This window comes from Felis catus, chromosome D3 (genome assembly GCF_018350175.1).
Source record: "Felis catus isolate Fca126 chromosome D3, F.catus_Fca126_mat1.0, whole genome shotgun sequence".
Lineage (NCBI taxonomy): Eukaryota > Metazoa > Chordata > Mammalia > Carnivora > Felidae > Felis > Felis catus.
The window spans coordinates 14668326-14686728 of record NC_058379.1 but is presented as its reverse complement, the minus strand read 5'-3'; the positions used below and the strand labels follow the sequence as shown (position 1 = coordinate 14686728).

The 18403-nt window shown below is 48.6% G+C and overlaps 2 protein-coding genes across 3 annotated transcripts in view; one reads left to right on the top strand and one right to left on the bottom strand.

Moving 5' to 3' along the window:
- The window catches only part of WSB2 (WD repeat and SOCS box containing 2), a 22919-nt gene extending 15630 nt beyond the window's left edge, over positions 1–7289 (top strand). For both annotated transcript variants that reach the window (XM_023241470.2, XM_003994708.5), the window contains 5 exons: positions 1072–1172; positions 2358–2530; positions 3275–3385; positions 3509–3616; positions 4294–7289. In XM_023241470.2, the coding sequence (XP_023097238.1) occupies positions 1072–1172; positions 2358–2530; positions 3275–3385; positions 3509–3616; positions 4294–4456 (656 nt within the window). In that variant the 3' untranslated portion in view covers positions 4457–7289. The remainder of the gene's footprint in view (positions 1–1071; positions 1173–2357; positions 2531–3274; positions 3386–3508; positions 3617–4293) is intronic.
- Positions 6172–18387, bottom strand: RFC5 (replication factor C subunit 5). Its single transcript, XM_003994707.6, has 11 exons — positions 18193–18387; positions 16348–16412; positions 15942–16078; positions 14712–14791; positions 13535–13608; positions 11409–11568; positions 10587–10668; positions 10062–10191; positions 9207–9284; positions 8108–8162; positions 6172–7049 (listed from the first exon to the last, which is right to left on the bottom strand). The coding sequence occupies exons 1-11, from the start codon at positions 18255–18257 to the stop codon at positions 6953–6955; spliced, it is 1023 nt and encodes a 340-aa protein (XP_003994756.1). The 5' UTR covers positions 18258–18387; the 3' UTR covers positions 6172–6952.
- Positions 18388–18403: the final 16 nt, after the last annotated feature.

Sequence of the window (18403 nt, the reverse complement as noted above, 5' to 3'; positions counted from 1 at the left end):
CGGCGACCTCCTGGCCCATGCTCGCAGCCTTCCGCATTCCCCTGTATACTTACTTGCATATTCCTGCTTGGAATCAGGGGTCAGTTATGGATTTGGGAGTCATCGTTCCACAAAAAGATTCATGTTATTCGCATATTTTATGCAAAATAGTACTCCATGGAAATTCTAATTGTTTTTCTTAATGTTTATTTGTCTTTGAGAGAGAAACAGAGCGTGAGCAGGGGAGGGGTAGAGGGAGAGGGACACACAGAATCCGAAGCAGGCTTCAGGCCCTGAGCTGCCAGCACAGAGCCCGACACGGGGCTCGAATTCATGAACCGCAAGATCATGTGACCTGAGCCGAAGTCAGACGCTCAGACGCTCAACTGACTGAGCCACCCAGGCACCCCTTCCGTGGAAATTCTAGGTCCCTAATGCCATCTGAATTAACGGGGTAGATGCATTCCATATGTTTACCCATTCTCTTATGCTTATGGACGGACATTTTAGTTTTTCCCCAAGACAGAACTGGAGAGGTTATGTAAGTGGCCCTTATGTGCTGAGGAAACCGTGGAGTCAGGGTTCAGACCCAAGTTCGCCTGACAGCAGAGCACGTGGCCCTCATTACTCTGCACCGTTGCTCATCCAGACACTCTGGGGAGGGTGAGAGAGCAGGAGAGGGGGAAGCCATTACAGAGTGTAAATGACAGAAGTACAGATAAAACAGTCTCAAATTTGGGAGGATGCTTCAAAGTTCTAGAGGTGGTTGAGGGACCTAAAAAGAATGTTCTCTCATGTCAAAGGGATCTGTCAGATCTGATCTATGTATATAGCCTTTCTCCCATTGATCTGGTGGGTTTTGGTGAAACAGAAAGTAGTGATTTCCTTGGGGATCAGAATATCGTATGAATCGGTTTCAGTGTTTAATGACAAATCCTGTCTTCTTCCTCTGCGTGAAAAAAGTGGGCCTTTGGGCTCAGCTGACAGAGAACCAGATGGGTGTACTGGGCAGGTGGGTGACCACCAGCTCTCCGGTCTTCTGACTTTGTGGTTTCAGGAACTGGCTCACCATTCGCTCCTTTTCTGTGCCAGGTAAACAGATCCAGGTGTTATCGGGCCACTTGCAGTGGGTTTACTGCTGCTCTGTCTCCCCGGACTGCAGCATGCTGTGCTCCGCAGCTGGAGAGAAGTCGGTAAGTCTCAAACGTTGGGTACCATTTTCTCTGCTGCCTGAGTTCTGCGAGACCTGGAGGTCTGAATGGGCCTCGCGTGAGAGGGAGAGTAGGCCCAGTGCCTCAAGATTCATGTGCAAACCAGCCCCAACAGAAGGCATGCTTGTGGGCCGTGACCTCCTCTTGCACACCTCTCTTCTGATACGCACTTTGACACAAACCAGAAGAGAGGAGATGCTTGAAGTGGGTGGTTGCTCTCACCACTGGATGAGGGCTGTCTGCCTTCACAAAATGGTAAAGGTGTGCTTTTTAAATTTCTTTCCCCTCCCCAGACTCTTAAGAATTTAAAAGTTGCAGCCCATGTATGGGTCTAATTTCCTTTGAACCATTTAACTTGAATCTCCAGAATGGGGAATGCCATTTCAAATCAGAATGGACAGTTACGTGTGGAACTTTGTCCTGAAATCCTGTCTGTTATTTCAGAAAGTATTAGAAACCCAAGAACAGTTTGGGAACGTTTTGTTTGAAGTTTAGATCTGTATTGAGCTATTTGCTATGATCAACCAAAAGTTAAGAGTTCACTATATGGTACAGCCCAGGTGGTTAATCATTCGTTTGGGGTTTGGAACTACGTGAAACCGAGTTTTCTTAAAGGGAAGAAAATAAAATCCCGTTTTTAACGATTAAAGGTTTAAAGTGATGAACTGTGTCAGACGTACGCACGATCGTGGGGCAGATTTCCACCATTCTGTGAACTCATGGTGTAAAATGGCTCGACAGGGTACGATCGCTTTGTTGGGAGCCCTGGCGTTCACCTCGGACCCTGCTGTTTGGTTTTAAGTGAAAGGACAAGATAATTCTTGGCTTAGGTCTGCAATAGCATATACTGTGATCTTGCAGACAGGGTTCAGAAGCAGAACTCAGAGAACATCTAGCTGGTGGCCTTCCTGAGCTTGGCTGGGTTTATTCTCCCTTACAGTAAGCTCCTCGAACGTGTACGTTGGTTGAGTGCCTCCAGAATTCAGACCTGTTTCTTTACTTAAACCTTTACGATGCGTTCTGGAAGAGCTGTACAAAGCGGGAGTGGAGAGCTTGGCTTCACCTGGCCACGGGGCCTGACGTGGGCATCGCTGTGTCGCTCGCTCACCATTCACATTCTAAGCAGTTTGCTGCCACCCCTGACCAGGCACCTGTTCCTTTCCACAGGTCTTTCTGTGGAGCATGCGGTCCTACACGTTAATCCGGAAGCTAGAGGGCCACCAAAGCAGTGTTGTCTCTTGTGACTTCTCACCTGACTCCGCCTTGCTCGTCACGGCTTCTTACGATACCAACGTGATCATGTGGGACCCCTATACTGGCGAGAGGCTGAGGTCACTCCAGTAAGGACGGACTCCCTGCTTAGGACTTTCTTGGCGGGGGTGGTGACTGATGAGAAAGCTGCCTTGGGTTAGGCACGTCCCTCGCAGAGTCCAGGGCATGGGAGGGGACAGTCTGGGTAAAAGGCACAGTGGGTTCGGTGTTTCTCAGGCGTTGGCTTGCAGGGGCACCTCGCCGTCAGTTACGTTCTCAAATTAGACCCGAGGGCTTCAGGGCTCCTGATACAGGAGGCGGTGTGTACTCTGGATTCAGCGTTAACGAAACCTCAAAATGACTCTTTCTTTCCATTTACTAATAACTGTAGTAGCAAATTCAGAACAGTCTTCTTACTGAAACTGGTATTTCCAAAATGAATTTTCATGTTCTCACAAACTTGGTCTTTTTCTCTTTGTCTCTGTTGTTTTCTGAAGCAAATAATAGGCAGTCCTATAATTATCATGTATCTTAACCTAAAAAAGGCTTTCAGTTTGTACTGTGGTATTAAAGTGAGGGCTGACCTACTTTGCATAAGGAAATCAGCGCAGGGAGCGCGACTAACCCTTCAGCCCCTTCCACAAGGCACCTGGAGCCTTAGGAAATGCGCTTCCCCCCCCAGTCTGCTTATCCTGAGGTTTTCCAGACGGGGTACAAGATGGGTCTTGAGCCTTTCCTGGTCGCACCATTTTGGCCTCCTGCCTGGGAAAGAAGATGAAGGGTGGAGAGTGGCCCATCACTCCAGGCCTGTCATCCTGTTCCTTTCTCCTCAGCCACACCCAGCTTGACCCCCCCATGGACGACAGCGATGTCCACATTAGCTCCCTGAGGTCCGTGTGCTTCTCTCCCGAAGGCTTGTACCTCGCCACGGTGGCGGATGACAGGTAACGAAGAGACACCTCTGTACGGGGCCTCGGAGCAAGTCCCTGCGAGTAATTGTAGCATTACCCTCTGGCCTGGCCTCAGGTCCGCTGATGCGCAAACGTGTCTTTTCTCTCTCCGTCCAGACTCCTCAGGATCTGGGCCCTGGAACTGAAAACTCCAATCGCATTTGCTCCTATGACCAATGGTCTTTGCTGCACATTTTTTCCACATGGTGGAGTTATTGCCACAGGGTATGTATCTGATAGCTGAACAGATGGGTAGCAGTTTCTGCTGAGTGTACTATGCAGCTTTTTAAGGGAAGAAAGCCTCTAGAATTTTCTTGCCTACGGTGAAGCCTTTAAAGAAATCCAAGAGGACACAAAATTCTAATATTCTATTCTGCCAATACAGGTTATCATTTACTCTTAATGTTCAATCTAAATGTAATTAAAGAGCTGTGATTCATGCCACTTAATGGGCCAAGTTCACAAGGAAGCAGAAATTGAGATGATGCAGAAATTTATATGGGAAACCATTTAGGGCAGAGACCACCTTACAGGGAACGTCCATAATTCAGGAGGTGGCGCTCTTCCCTCCGTTACATTTGAACTCACGGTGTGATCTAGAAGGGCTGTGCTCCCAGATAGCCCTTTGGTACCCCACCTTTGGTACCAAAGGTACCCCTTTGGTAGCTCACCTTTGGTACCAAAGGTGTCTTGAGTTCTTCTAATCCTCCCCGAAGCCTTAATTATTCAGCATTACAGCCTTCACATCGATTCCAACCATCAGGGTTGCACTTAAGCGTTGCAGTTCACTCTCTGGGTGTCTCCTGCCAATGCAAGTCAGAGTAGGAAGGTGAATACCCGTCACAGTGAAAACATGTATTTCTGAGGTCGGCCTTAAAGCGTCCGTCTCTGTTTTGTTTCAGGACAAGAGATGGCCACGTCCAGTTCTGGACAGCTCCGAGGGTCCTGTCCTCACTGAAGCACTTATGCCGGAAAGCCCTTCGAAGTTTCCTAACCACCTACCAAGTGCTAGCACTGCCGATCCCCAAGAAAATGAAAGAGTTCCTCACATACAGGACTTTTTAAGCCACGCCCCATAGTCTTATACTTGTTTTCTTGGTAGCAGGATAAACCTCCCTGGCAGGGGAGCAGCTGGAACCAGGGGCCAGTCATCAGGTCTTGGCTCCGAAGATCATTTCTTTTTGGGACTGTGAACAGAATGTAGGGAAACCAGAAACCAGTGGACTAGTCACCAGGGATTTTCTCCGTGACACGGGGAGGTCAGTCACAGAGGGGGACTCCGGCTCCACGACAGCTGAGCCTTCCCTTAAACCCTGAGTCCACTTACAGACGGCAGTGCCCAACACCTTTTAAAGTCATGGTTTTGATTCAAGCGCAGTTACTCATGTTGATTCGGTAAGAAGGGTTAGCAGGCCTCAGGAGCCTCTGTGTCGGGGCGGAATTGGGTCCCTCGACTGGCAAGCGTGGCTTCTGCCCCGCACTTAAGCGTTGTCGTGTTTCACACACAGTGGTGACACTGTTCTGAAGTTCTCTCCTGCTGGGTCAGAGTGGCTTTGATGTTGGCAAGTGCCGTCCTTCCTCTGGCTCCCCTCTGACCGGCAGGACAAAATGCAGGACAAAGTTTTCACGGAGCCGTGTGCCGTGAGGTATTGACTAAATTGCAGCTGACTCAGAGGCCGTGCTCCCGACTGATACACTATAAATGGCTTTTTTTTTTTTTTTTTTTTTTTTTTTTTTATAAACAGTGGTGTGCATGTGCAGGCGATGACAGATGTGTATGTCCGGTCCCACACAGATGTCCCCCTAAACTGCATGACTGTTCAGATGGCCACCGCGTTGGCAGGTGTTTGCCATTTGTAGCATATTTATTTGTATTTTCTCAGCAGATGTTAAGGTACAACTGTGTTTCCCTCCACGGTATCTAAAAACCATAGTTGTTAAGCCGACCAGTTGTGAAGATGTCTCTTCTTGATTGTGTAGAGAATTGGTGTGGCCGCCCCTTCGGCTGATTCTCGTGTACGCGGTCTTCCTCTGCTGCGTCACCTCATCGGACTCCTCAGCCGGTGTCACCTCCGCCCCTTCACAGAAATAGCTCCTTGAAAGTACTGTTCTCCTTCCTTCAGTGGCGTGTCATTATCTGATCAAGACACCTCATTCCAATGAAATCTGCCTTTGGAAAATTTAATATATTTTAAATTATTTTAAAAGAAACACAACACCTTATCCTTTGGCTTTCTTACTAGGTGCTTTTTGGAGGCCAGTGTAACATTATAAAACTTGTTGCAAAAGTACGAGAGTCCCCCCTACCACCTTTGTTGCCGAAGAAAAACATTTCTTTTCAAGATGAGAGGCTTCCATCGAAGGGAAAGTTAAAAAGCTTTTGGCTCACCGTTTCATTTTTTCCACTAAGAAAAAAATACCACCTCTCAAACCAAGTGAGTACAGCAGGACAGCGGGGAATGGCTGGGGCCAATTTTCAATTTTGTGGTTATCTTGAAATGTCACAGCGTAGTCTGAGGCTCTGGGCGGCTTCCCCGAGGCCCCACTTTGCCATTAGCTGCAAACTTTGCTTGGTGTCCTCGGGGAGCGGGTTGAACGCGAATGATGGAAGTAACCAACTTCTCCCTTTTGAATAGTATAAGAACCTGACACCTTTGTAAAGAATAGCCTCCGAGGAAAGCTTATTCTGTGATACCAGAGATGGGGGAGGCTTTTCACATAGATGCAAGTTGAATGACCGCGTGCTTATAATCGGCGAAGGAGTCACTCGTAACACAGCCAACACGCAAGCTGCTTTATTTTTATTGAGAACACTATCATAAATGCAGCCTGTTTGCTCTAAAATGCACTGCCACACTGCACAGGGCCTCGTCCTTGCGGCTTCGAGTCCGGCCCACGCTTGCCTGCCCTCCTTGCATTAAGGAGGGAATCCTAGGCCTGGCCCCCACGGGCACAAAGTGACTCTTCACTGTCCACACCGCAGTTAGGAACCTACTTTAAGAGGCGAAATAGACACTTTTCAAGTAAGGGAAACTGAGGCCCTGTGCCTCAGGTTAATGGGCCAGAAATCCATTAACACCTATTTTTTTCTTCATTAACACCTTTATAAAGTAGATATGGAGATGGTGCCACAGATTAGATTTACACACTTGATTCTGGAGATGTTCAGTTTACCTTGAGTAATCGAAGACACTGGTACCACATGAGATTGGGAAGCTTTTGTTCTAGACCAAAATGGGGTAGGCCAATTTCCTGCCATCTAAGCAATTGAATGGTAAAAAGCCTTAAGGCTAAAAGAAAGCCTTTTACTCTTTTTTCCTGTAAAACAAATGGGCAGTGCAATAAGAGAGCTGTGTATTAAAACTGTTTGCTATATACCTGCTCCAAACACAAACATGGTACTTTTTAAACCTTTGCCCACCCGTGTCTGGAACAGTTTTCCAAAACTTGGGGTGACTGTGGCTTCATCCCCCAGCCCGCACAGCAGTTCATCCCGTGACAGAGTCCCCTCTTCTCCAGTCACTGTGGGGCCCGCGAACGGTGGCGAATGGTCCTCAGCATTTAGGCCTCTGTGACGATCAGGTCCCTGGTGACCTGGAAAGCGGCTATGAGGGAACTCAGCTGAATCTTCTCGTTGGTGCCAACAGAAAGTCTGTACCTAAAAGAAATCAAACAAGGTAAGAATAGAGAATATCACGGACAGCTACCTTTTGACAAGAGAACAGTAGAGATCAAAGACAGAACATCTGCTGAAGGAGGAAAGGAGGCAGTAAAACTTCATTGTGAACAGTCCTCTTGAATGTGTCCCCTAACATTTTCTTCTCTGCCCTGAACACTCATTTATAATTCGATCCAAACTGGTGAGGAAAAGTTAAATAAAAAAATTGTTAGTTGTCAACGGCAGCGTCCTGAACTTAACTTTGTTCTAGCTGTACAGGGGTGTGCAGAATTTACATGACTAAGGATTACTTCTTCACTCGCAAAATGAATTGAGAGAAATTATCATTCAGATTCCCTTCCTCTTAATTCACTGGGAAGTATGGCTGACTGTGGTTCTGTGCTCTAGTAAAAGGTAAAGCAGGACACCGGTAGTCTATCTTGCCACCTTTCAGGCGCCCAGCCAGCGAAGGCAAAATCACGACATTCACAGCGTGGGGCTAAGGGACCTAAAGTGCGCATGTGGAAAGCCAGAGATAGCAAATTAGAGCTGGCCCTGTGTTGGCCTCTGTTTTGAACCCAATGCTTTTGTCTACTTAAATGATAGCTGCCAGCTTCACTGGGGGCTAATAACTGTGTTTATGGAGCCAGGCAAAGTGGAAAATTGAGTTTATGTTTACTTTTCCCCCCAATATGCTTTGCTATGCCAAAATGCTTTAATAACAGCTGGATAGCCGCTTGTCCCCAAGTGACCTGGATGTCGGAACCGAAGCAGGCCTTCCAAATAACAGCATTTCTAGAACCGATGTGGACCAGGCCTCTGAGGCCTAAGGAGAAGCCTTTATCTCAAATATGTAACTGAGCTGAACCTGTCCTTGTTTATTCATATGTTCTTTAGATACGCAAATCATGCCCTTCCCCATGTTTCTTTCAGCGATCTCACCACAAACGAGATTGTGCCATTTATGAATGATGTAGACAAAATTGCAACCATGCAGGTAGGAGGGAAAAAAAACACTACAGGGTAAAAAAAGGAAAAGAAAATTGGGAAATACTCACTCAATGTCTGCCATTTTGGTCAATAAATGTACTCGAACTGAAGATGGAAAGTCAACTGGGGGAAAAAACAAAATCAACTGAGTGAGGTCTGCCACTCGCTGCTACCAAAAAAAAAAAAAAAAAAAAAAAATCACACCATGATTAGGAATTTAAACATCAGGTGACACTAAACTTGTCTGGAGGCCTCAGATCACCAGGGACCGCACTTCTGAAGTGAACACTACAGGTTTTCAGTGTTTACCCATTTTGTGAGCAGGTTCCAAAGTGGTCACAAGGACACAAGATCAGCAGCACTGCTTTAGCAAGGGGGCAGCTCTACAAGGGAACTGGAAAGCCCAGTTCTCACTTGCTGTCCCGGTTTTACAAACAAATGTAACCAACTGAATTTTAAACGTCTATTCACACTCATTTCCCACAAAGTGCAGAGCTGGGCTTGAGTGGACCATGTTCTCGGGCAGCAGCCGTGCCGGTTGGCCCGGTGAGGCCTGGAGAGGCCCCGGCAGGACGATGGCGGACCGGCAGGACGAGTGTCTGTAGTTGGCTGTCGAGGAAGGAAGGGTTTGCCCGAAAAGGCCACACAGCAGATCGCCTGGAGCGCCTGAGAAAATCCTGATGCCCAGTTCCCTCCAAAAGGCCAACTGAATTGGTCTGGGGGGCTTCCTATACACTGCCAAGGAGGAGAACCACTTCTCTGTACAGAAGTTTCGACCAAGTGTGGAACTTCGCGTGGTTCGCTTCAGACTGCTTTGGTTTACACTGAAGACAGATGTTCCTCCTCCTCTCCTTTTGGGGGAAGATACCCTTAGAAATGACAGCGTGAATTACAGCATACTATTTGCTGCTATAAAGTACAAACCCTTGGAGGAATGAAAGTTGGCCCTCAGGAGTTTCTTTCCCCAGCAGTTTTAGAGGTTGAGAGAGTAGCTGGGGAACAAAGTTTCAAATAGCAACAAGACAAAACTAAAACTGAGGGGTCAGGTTCCTACTTCATTCCTGTTTCTTCGCTTCCAAAGTGGAGCCTCGTGTTCCCTCCCCACCACCCTTAAAGCCCGCCACACGCCTCCCCCTCAGCTTCTCAGCTAGGAAGAGCCTGACTTACCTCTGTGCACAAACAAGTGTATCTCTGTCAGGATGTCCTGTAACGCCAACCCCTTCAGTGTTTTCAACTCTGTAATATCTAGAGAGGAATGGTTACGGCAAAAGGCACAAATTCCAGGAGAAACCCGCTGCACACAATTTTGAAGCCAGACTCTGGTCAGAGTGACTTTGGGAAGTAGGGTTTTTAATCCTGACACGGCTGTTTCTTTCGATTTGAACCTGCATGCGTTGGACCCCAATTCTTATCTTTATTTTATTGTAGAGTGAGAGTGTGTAAGGGAGAAGGGCAGAAGGAGACGGAGAGAGAATCCCAAGCAGGCCACCTGCTCAGCTCAGAGCCTGACACGGGGCTTGATCCCATGACCCTGGAGTCATGACCTGAACCAAAATCAAGAGTCAGACGCTCCAGCGACTGAGCCACCCAGATGCCACTCCCCCCCTTCTAAAAAATTGTTTCTATCTTCAACAAGAGCTTCCTTCTGTCTCGTAGAGAACAGAGCTAAATGCATCTCCCAGAAGGCTACCCCTAGCTTTCCATTTCACCGCAAAATGAGAATAACAGTGGCCACTTGAAAATGATCACATCTGCCACCCCAAAGTCTAACTGCTTCTCTCATCCATGAGGAAAGTGGCTTCAAGCCATACCCAGGTCAGAGCCCTTGAGGAGGAAGGGCTTTAAAGGCAGGGAGCCACTCCACCCAGAGACCTGTTGTTCCCACTGAAAGCTGACCAGATACATACACAGCCAACTGCCTTTTGCCAGTAGGGTGTAGACACCGGCTGCAGGCTGGGCTCCTGGGCCAAGTTCTGGCCTGAGGTACCTAATGCGCCATCGGCAGGACGTGAGAAAGGATACTTCTGTAGGCTGTCGTGAAGTCTTGATTCAACATCCAGTCCAGAATGTTGGCGATGTCTGACTTGAGTGGGTGCCCAGTGCAGGTGTAGACGGTCTCCTCTGTCACCTTCCCAAAGGCCATATTGGTGCTCTGTGCAGATAGAGGGGAAGAATCATGGTGGCCGTCACCGCGGCGGGTCAGGAGGACACCGGAGGCAGCGATACAGGTAGGCAGTAATGTTATGTGGGTGCAGGGCAGCTCGAACCCCGCACGGTGTACCCTGGGAAGACCTGGCCTCGTGAGAGGATGCCACTGTGGTGTTACAGCTGCAGCGTCCTTCCCTAGCTTTCCCTTGTCTCCAGCAAATTATTCTTGCAATTTTTCAAAACACAAAGGTTAGGGGGAAATCTTTGGTACGTAGTGAGACGGAGATCTTACCAGGTGTGGATTTCTGAATTTCTAGGTTGGCTGTGCTGCTGCTTCTGTCTTTCTTGAGAAACTATTCCAAAGCAGTGCCTAAAGATTTGCTAGGAGTAGTACCATACCTGCAGAATGTTCAGAGCCCTTCGCATATCTCCGCTGGAAAGAGTCACAAGTGCTTTCATCCCGTCCTCACTTATGTCCACCCTGAAAGGAGAGAGGCAGGAGGACCTCAGGGGCCTGGAGAGCGCGAGCGTTCACCAAGGGAACGAGATGGCCTGGAATGATTAAGGCTTTGAAGTAACGAAAGAAAGGGAAGGACGGAGGGAGCAGAACTCTCCTGATCTATAGGACCCAGAATTCAGTCTGGTTTTAAGGAGTGTGGGCTTCGCATTAGCAGTCACAGCCCACTCAGAGTCTAGAAAGACCCTTATTTAGGACCAGGCATCGCCATGCTGAGCGACGGGCTTTGAGTTCTGTTCTGAGAGGAAAGAGCACCGGCGAGGCCCGGAGCATGAAGCCAGAGCACCCCCTTCAACAGGCAGCAGCTGGGGTTGGCTACTTGGCAACCGATGGATTCTACAGAAGGCAAAGTCTCGGTACCTTCCCTTCTAGTCAAAAAAGGCTAGAGGCATCTTAGCAGAAGGGACCTGGCAGCATGCAGTCTCCAATGACAAAAGGAGAGTAGGAGGAAATCGGGACAGCTTCCACGGGGGAGGAGGATGGAATCAGGAGAAGAACCAAGTGCCGTTTACGAAGAAAGTCCAGGAGATACCAGAGAGGATGACGACAGCTGACAGCCCGATGCTTCCTCTGTGCCCGGCACCCTACTTCGTTGTCTACACACATGATCACCTGTAAATGTCAACCGGCCAGCCATCCCAGAACCCGGCCTACGCTGCTCAGTCCCCAGGGCCCTCACATTCCCTGCTTTCCGATGTACTTACTTCTCTTCTTCTACAACATGTTCCAGGCGGGGAACCATGAGTTCAGGAGTCAGAGGACCGAATCGGAACCTCGTACAGCGGGACTGCAAGGCGGGGATGATCTTTGACAAATAGTTACAGATGAGGCAAAAGCGGGTATTTTCGGTAAATTTCTCAATCACTGGCAAGGGAAAAGAAAACAACCTCGTGTCCATTCGGATTCTTCAAAAGACCTGGAAACCCTGAACTCTTCCATGGTCACGTGAAGGGTACAGAAAACAAGAGGTGCAGATTACAAGCATGGAGGGGATGCTACTGTAACAAGAGAGGCGGTCCCTGTGGAGGTCAGGATGGGGGCAACGGCCACTCTCTTCCCAAAAGCTGGTGAACCGGTCATCTCTACAGGATTTTATAAAATGCTTCCTTTTTGAGGACTTGCCCTGATTCTGGCACCCCTACCATCGCCCTCCATAGCACCCTGCCCCTGCATTCCCCCTCCATAGCACCCTGCCCCTGCATTCCCCCTCCCCATCACCCCTGTCATCCCCCTCCAGCACCCCTGCCACCCCCCTCCATAGCACCCCTGCCCCTGCCATCCCCCTCCATAGCAAGCCTGTCCCTGCCACCCCCCTCCATAGCACCCTGCCCCTGCCATTGCCCTCCCCAGCACCCCTGCCATCCCCCTCCATAGCACCCTGCCCCTGCCATCGCCCTCCCCAGCACCCCTGCCATCCCCCTCCAGCACCCCTGCCACCCCCCTCCATAGCAACCCCGTCCCTGCCATCCCCCTCCATAGCACCCTGCCCCTGCCATCCCCCTCCCCAGCACCGCTGCCATCCCCCTCCAGAGCACCCCTGCCCCTGCCATCCCCCTCCATAGCAACCCCGTCCCTGCCATCCCCCTCCATAGCACCCTGCCATCCCCCTCCCCAGCACTCCTGCCCCTGCCATCCCCCTCCATAGCACCCCTGTCCTTTTGCATAAAATTCTATGGCAGGTTGGTGATGCTCCACCTTCTAATGGCGGGGCTGGGGGTACCTCCGTGTGGACTGTCCGGTGCACTTTGTCTCGAAGCCTTAGAGCATTCGAGAGAGTGATGAATTCAGAGAAGCTTATGAAACACCAGTTTCACTCTGCAGTTTCCCAGTGCTCTCGCATGGGGATCTGCCCAGACTGACAGCCATTCCACGGAGCAAATGCTGAAGAAAGGCTGCCAAGGCTTTTAAGATCAGAAGATACTCTAACTGTCCTCCTCCTCCTCCCAAACATGGGCTGCAATCCACTCCTTCTCCCCCAGAACTCCAAAAGATTGTTCTTCTCTCCTAGTTGGTTACCTCAGAATCTTTTTTTTTTTTTTTACATTTATTTATTTTTGAGAGACAGAGTGAGACATAGAGGGAGAAGGGGAAGGGCAGAGAGGGAAGGAGACACAGAATCTGAAGCAGCCTCCAGGCTCTGAGCAAACAGTCAACACAGAGCCTGATGTGGGGCTCGAACCCACGAACCGGGAGATCATGACCTGAGCCGAAGCCAGACACTCAACAGACTGAGCCATCCAGGTGCCCCAGTTACCTCAGAATCTTAATGCCAGAGATTACCAATGTCCTTTCAGAGAAATCAACTGCACCAGGCCCCTTAAGACAGACAACTAGCGTGATACTCTCCTTCCCTGCCAAATCATTCCCTTGGCAAATACAGAAGTCACGTCAGCTTTCTGAGTGCGACAACATTTCCAGTATTATTTTCTTGGCTACTGTGTATCTCGGGGTATTGAGAGCAGAAAGGTCTACCTAGCAGCTGAGGAATACAAGACGTTCCGTACCCGCTCTCCTCATCAAAGAATGCAAATTCTCAGCCCCAAAATGAACCCAGTGGAAAAGGAGGATGCAACACCTGTGTCTGGTCGGACTTGAAAGTCCCAACAGGGCTTCTCCCTTTAAGCTGCTGCAAGGGGAAACCCCCAATACAGGGAGATTTTTGTTCTAGACCGTCGGGTGGGATACACAGAGAAAGGGAAACCGATTTCTCTGGGCCAGAAGATGAACAAAAATTGTCAACAGCCCATGTCATTATCTCATGTCCAAAGTGCCTAATTCTCCTTCTAATGCACTCATGAGCCAACACACTATACCCGACAGGTCTTCCTACCTCTCCTCAAGGCGTTCTGGGCGTCTTGAGTCATGGCGTCAGCTTCATCCAAGATCACTAGTTTGAAGCCTTTCCTAGGAAAACAAATGGTACCATATGAAGATTTATTATTATTTTTTTATTTTAGAGACACAGAGACTGTGTGCACCTGTGCAAGTGGAGGAGGGGGTGGAGGGAGAGAGAGAATCCCAGGCAGGCTCCACACTCGGCACTGAGCCCGACACGGGGCTCGACCCCACGACTCTGGGATCATGATCTGAGCAAAAATGAAGAATCAGACGCTCAACCAACAGAACCACCCAGGCGCCCCCGAAGATGTCTTTAATCTCCCTTCAATCTCCAGGCCGAAACCTACATGTTCACATTTGTGCCATCAGGCCGGGCCTCAGAGAGTCCACTCCTCCTTGACCTCTGAGTGAAGCAAACAAGTGTGGCTGTGCAGAGGACATGCCCATCACTCTTTCAGCTCTTAAAGGGAACTGAGGTCTGACTTCTGCATTTTTTGTTACGCTGCTGCCTCTGGCACCTTCACCTTTGTCTCCACTCCGTGTCCTGTTGCTCTGGCCTTGCTTTTTTCCACCACCTCCACTCCTGCCTGCCTTCACCTTTCCCTTTTTATCCATCCTCATCACAATTTATTTTTGTTTAAATTCAAACTAGCTTAGGGGCACCTGGGTGGCTTAGTCGGGTAAGCATCTGACTTTGGCTTAGGTCATGATCTCACGGTTCGTGAGTTCAAGCCCCGCGTCGGGCTCTGTGCTGACAGCTCAGAGCCTGGAGCCTGCTTCGGATTCTGTGTCTCCCCCTCTCTCTCTGACCCTCCCCTGCTTGTCCTCTCTCTCTCAAAAAGAAAGAAATTAAATAAAAAAATAATAATAAATTCGAACTAGCTCACCTGGTCCTAGGATGTAATCGGTCTTCAGTTAACTACTAAAACAAAGTTAACGCTTCCCCAAGGAACTTGCTAATATAGCAAGTTCTGAGATGATGTTTTATTTTCACATTTGCATTATATCTTACCACCATCCTTGTACTTTTATCTCTTTTTAATGGCTACTTTTGACAAAGGCATTGTTTACCTTTATAGACTGGCAAAGGGGGAGGATTTAAAACATTAAGCTCTGTCATCTCACTGATCAAAACCTCTAGGGAGAGAAATTATACAAATAATTCTTACTTAAATATTGTCCTTGTGCTGGCAAAGCTCAGGATTGGTCCCCGAACGATATCTATTCCTCGGTCGTCTGAAGCATTCAGCTGAATGTGGAAGAGAGAAGCCGAAATAAATTAGACACATGTTGGTGAATTATCTATGAATTAATTTATCTTTTCATCAGTCCAGCTCGGCAAGCTAGGTCTCTAGGTCTAACAACAGCTAAGAGATAAGCACTATTAAAAAACCAAGATCACAATTGTATTTAAAACTCACAACTCACTAGATTGGTACATTACATCCTGAAAGGCCAACAACTGTGTTTCCTCCCCCTTTTGAGGACAATCACCGACATACTCTGGAGGAATAACTAATTGGCCTGGTCACAGTGAACACCTCTGGCATGAGCAGAATCGTGTTCAGTTTTAGCTACTGCAATCCAGAGCAACCCCGAAGTTACCAAGTCTTTAATGCATGGAATTAAGAACACTGGTGGCAGCAAGGTTCTAAGATCTCTGACAACAAAAAAAGTTAAACATTTTTTTTTGGGAATAGACAATATTTAGAATTCTGTGATCTATCAGTCAAATCTCAGCAGCAGACAGATGGCAGACTCAAAACTCAGTGGTTTGAAGAGAATTCCGTGAAGAGAGATTTTAAAAGGTATTGGTGGGGTGTGGGGAAACCACGAGGGCTACGCAATCTCTCTGGGACTATCGGGGCCCGTTACCAGCCCTAGGTCCTCAGAAATGAGTTGGGGTGTGGTGTTGGCATCTGGAGAAGGCAGTGTGACTTGCTCTGTGGTTCAGGATGCTGTCAGCCTGTGGTGGCCCCCAGGGCAGGACCAGGCATCATTCTCCTCTGACTCCAGCCAGGACCCCTATTAGCCAAACCTAACCAGGAGCCCGAAGACCAGGCAGCCTGCAGTCAATATAGCTTGGCCTTCCAGGGCAAGAACAGGGTGGAACAACATGAAGAAGAAATCTGGACAGCAAGCTACTGAGCGACCACTCCCTGAGTGACCACTGAGTGTTTGAGTAGAAATTGGCAATGGCAGAGATATTTATCTAGCCCTACAGCTGCCCCTATCTAATGCCAATCCAGACCGAAACATCAATTCCAGGAAAAGTGACTCGAAATATTTTATGTCCAGCAAAGCAACTTACTTGTAAAGTAAAACAAATCTAAGAGAAAAACAAACAAGCAACAAATCTAAGAGACTCTCCTTTGTGGACTAAGAATAATCCTATTTACCTCCAAGACCATGGAGCCAAATTCCTTATCTTTGTACAGCTGTTTAGCACAGGCTAGGATGGTAGAGGTCTTTCCTGTCCCTGGAGGACCATAGAGAAGCAGGTGCGGCAGTCGGTCTTCGCTAATAAATTTCTGAACTGAGGATTGGGAGGGAAGAGAGACCCCATCAGTTTCCGGGAGTTGCCTCATTCGCTGTGGGCCCTTGAGTTGGGCTGAATGCACATCAACCTCACATCCAACTCAGAGGCAGATGCAGGAATGAAAAATGGGAAGGACTCAGCTCTTAGAGCAACATTCCATAAAGCTCAATCAGATCTTTCAAGGTTATTACTCAGCAGAGACATCACCAAGAAATTCATACAGGTCCTCCAACCAGACTAACAGCAAATGACACATGGATGCTTACTGGTACTCAAAATGTCCTGATGAGAAATCAGATCATTCAGTGTCTGTGGCCGGTATTTTTCAACCCTGAAATACAATTTAGCATGGATTATAACATATGCAAATGCAAGGACATGCTGTTACGTGCAAAAGAATCCTTTCATATCCTAACAAAAAGAGGAAGAGAAGCAAAATCCTTTAAGTTTGAATACAGACCCCTGGTTCTCAACCAGGGGCAATTTTGCCCTCCAGGAAACACTCGGTGATATCTGGAGACATTTTCAGTTGTCACAACTGCGTAGAGGGTGCTACGGGCCTCCAATGGACAGGCCCCAGGGATGTCACTAAACATCCTACGATGCACAGGATAGTCACCATGCGCACACCCACCAAATATCTAGCCCAAAATACCAATAGTGCTGAGGTTGATAAACCCTGCTCTGATTTCCCCTCTCCAGCTGTCTGCCTATAAATAATCTCAACCTGGATGGGCACCTATCATTTCAAAGTAAATTAAAAACTGAACTCGTTCCCAAATACACATCAAAGATGAATGGATAGATAAATGGCGGTCTATCCATACAAGGGAAGGCTATTCAGCCATAAAAATGACTGACGCACTGGGGCGCCTGGGTGGCGCAGTCGGTTAAGCGTCCGACTTCAGCCAGGTCACGATCTCGCGGTCCGTGAGTTCGAGCCCCGCGTCGGGCTCTGGGCTGATGGCTCAGAACCTGGAGCCTGTTTCCGATTCTGTGTCTCCCTCTCTCTCTGCCCCTCCCCCGTTCATGCTCTGTCTCTCTCTGTCCCAAAAATAAAAATAAACGTTGAAAAAAAAAAACAAAACAAAACGACTGACGCACTGATACCTGCGACATGGATGAACCTTGAAAACATGGTGCTAAGTGAAAGCAGCCAGTCACGAAAGGCCACAGATTGATTCTATTTATATGAATATCCACAATAAGCAAATTCAGAGAGAGAAAGTGGATCAGTGGCTGCCAGGGGTGCAAGGGGATGGGGTGGTAATGGGGGAGTCACTGCCAACGGTATGGAGTTTCCATTTGGGGTGATGAAAAGTTTTGGAACCAGGCAGTGAGATGGTAGCACGACATCCTCAGTGTACTTAATGTCACTGAACTATACACTTTAAAATGTTCACAACTGCAAACTGTATGTTGTGTGTTTTTTCCACGATAGAAACAAACTGAACTCCTTACTAGACAAGACCGACTTGGAGCTTTCCGAAATCAAGCCAAATCCTATCAGTTTCTAAACCATCATTCAGATGCAGCTGTGAAAGTAAGACGGTTTGGAGTGCAAGCTCTGAATTCACCTGGGTTCAAATCCAAACCTATTTTCAAGCTCTGGACCTTAGGCAAGTCATTTAACCTTGCAGTATTACAACTGGAATAATAACAGCACATACCTCCTAGGGTCCTTGTAAAGATCAAACATCTAACAGGGTCCTTGGTGATCTAACAGGAAGCCATTTAAATACCACTTAACTAGGGAGCGTTATCATCATCATTATTTCAGTTTAGAATTTGAACAATAACTGCATTGAAGATTACGCAAGAGTAGAGGGCATTTTGGCACGGAAGCCGATGCAAAGTCGGAAGGGACTGAACCGCTACGCTGTCACCCACCGCGTAAAAGGGATGGGGGCGGTGGGATTAGGGCAGCGGAAGACATGACAAAAGTCCTAAAAGAACGGAGGGGACCGGGGAGTTGCGGATGCCAAGGCGAACTTCTGGGGCTCCGTTCGGCTGCAGGTCGGGGGCGGTGGAGCGAAGTCGGGCTGCGGCCGCTCCACTTGACCACCCAGGCCACCGATCCCCTTCCCCGCGGCAGCCGGGCCTCCTCCTACCAGGGCAGGTTTCTGATCTTGGCCTCCGCGGGCTGCTGCTGCTCCTTCTTCGCTGAGGTCTCCATGGCGGGGTGAAGAAGGTGTCCGGGTCCGCTGGAGTCGTCGCGTCCCCCGGGGGCCTGCACAGCCACTAGCCACAAGCGGACCCCGGGACCCTGGCACTTAGAGTTCGCGCGCAAAAGCAACTCTCGCGAGATTTAGCCGCCAGCTT

What these genes read in the sequence shown, in the direction of transcription:
- RFC5 (XM_003994707.6), bottom strand. Translation starts at nt 18,257, where the DNA reads ATGGAGACCTCAGCGAAGAAGGAGCAGCAGCAGCCCGCGGAGGCCAAG. An exon ending in CTTCACGACAGCCTACAGAA is followed by an intron (nt 9,285 to 10,061) that starts GTATCCTTTCTC and finishes ATTCCTCTCTAG; the next exon opens with ATATTACAGAGTTGAAAACA. An exon ending in ACCAAAATGGCAGACATTGA is followed by an intron (nt 7,050 to 8,107) that starts GTGAGTATTTCC and finishes GATTTCTTTTAG; the next exon opens with GTACAGACTTTCTGTTGGCA.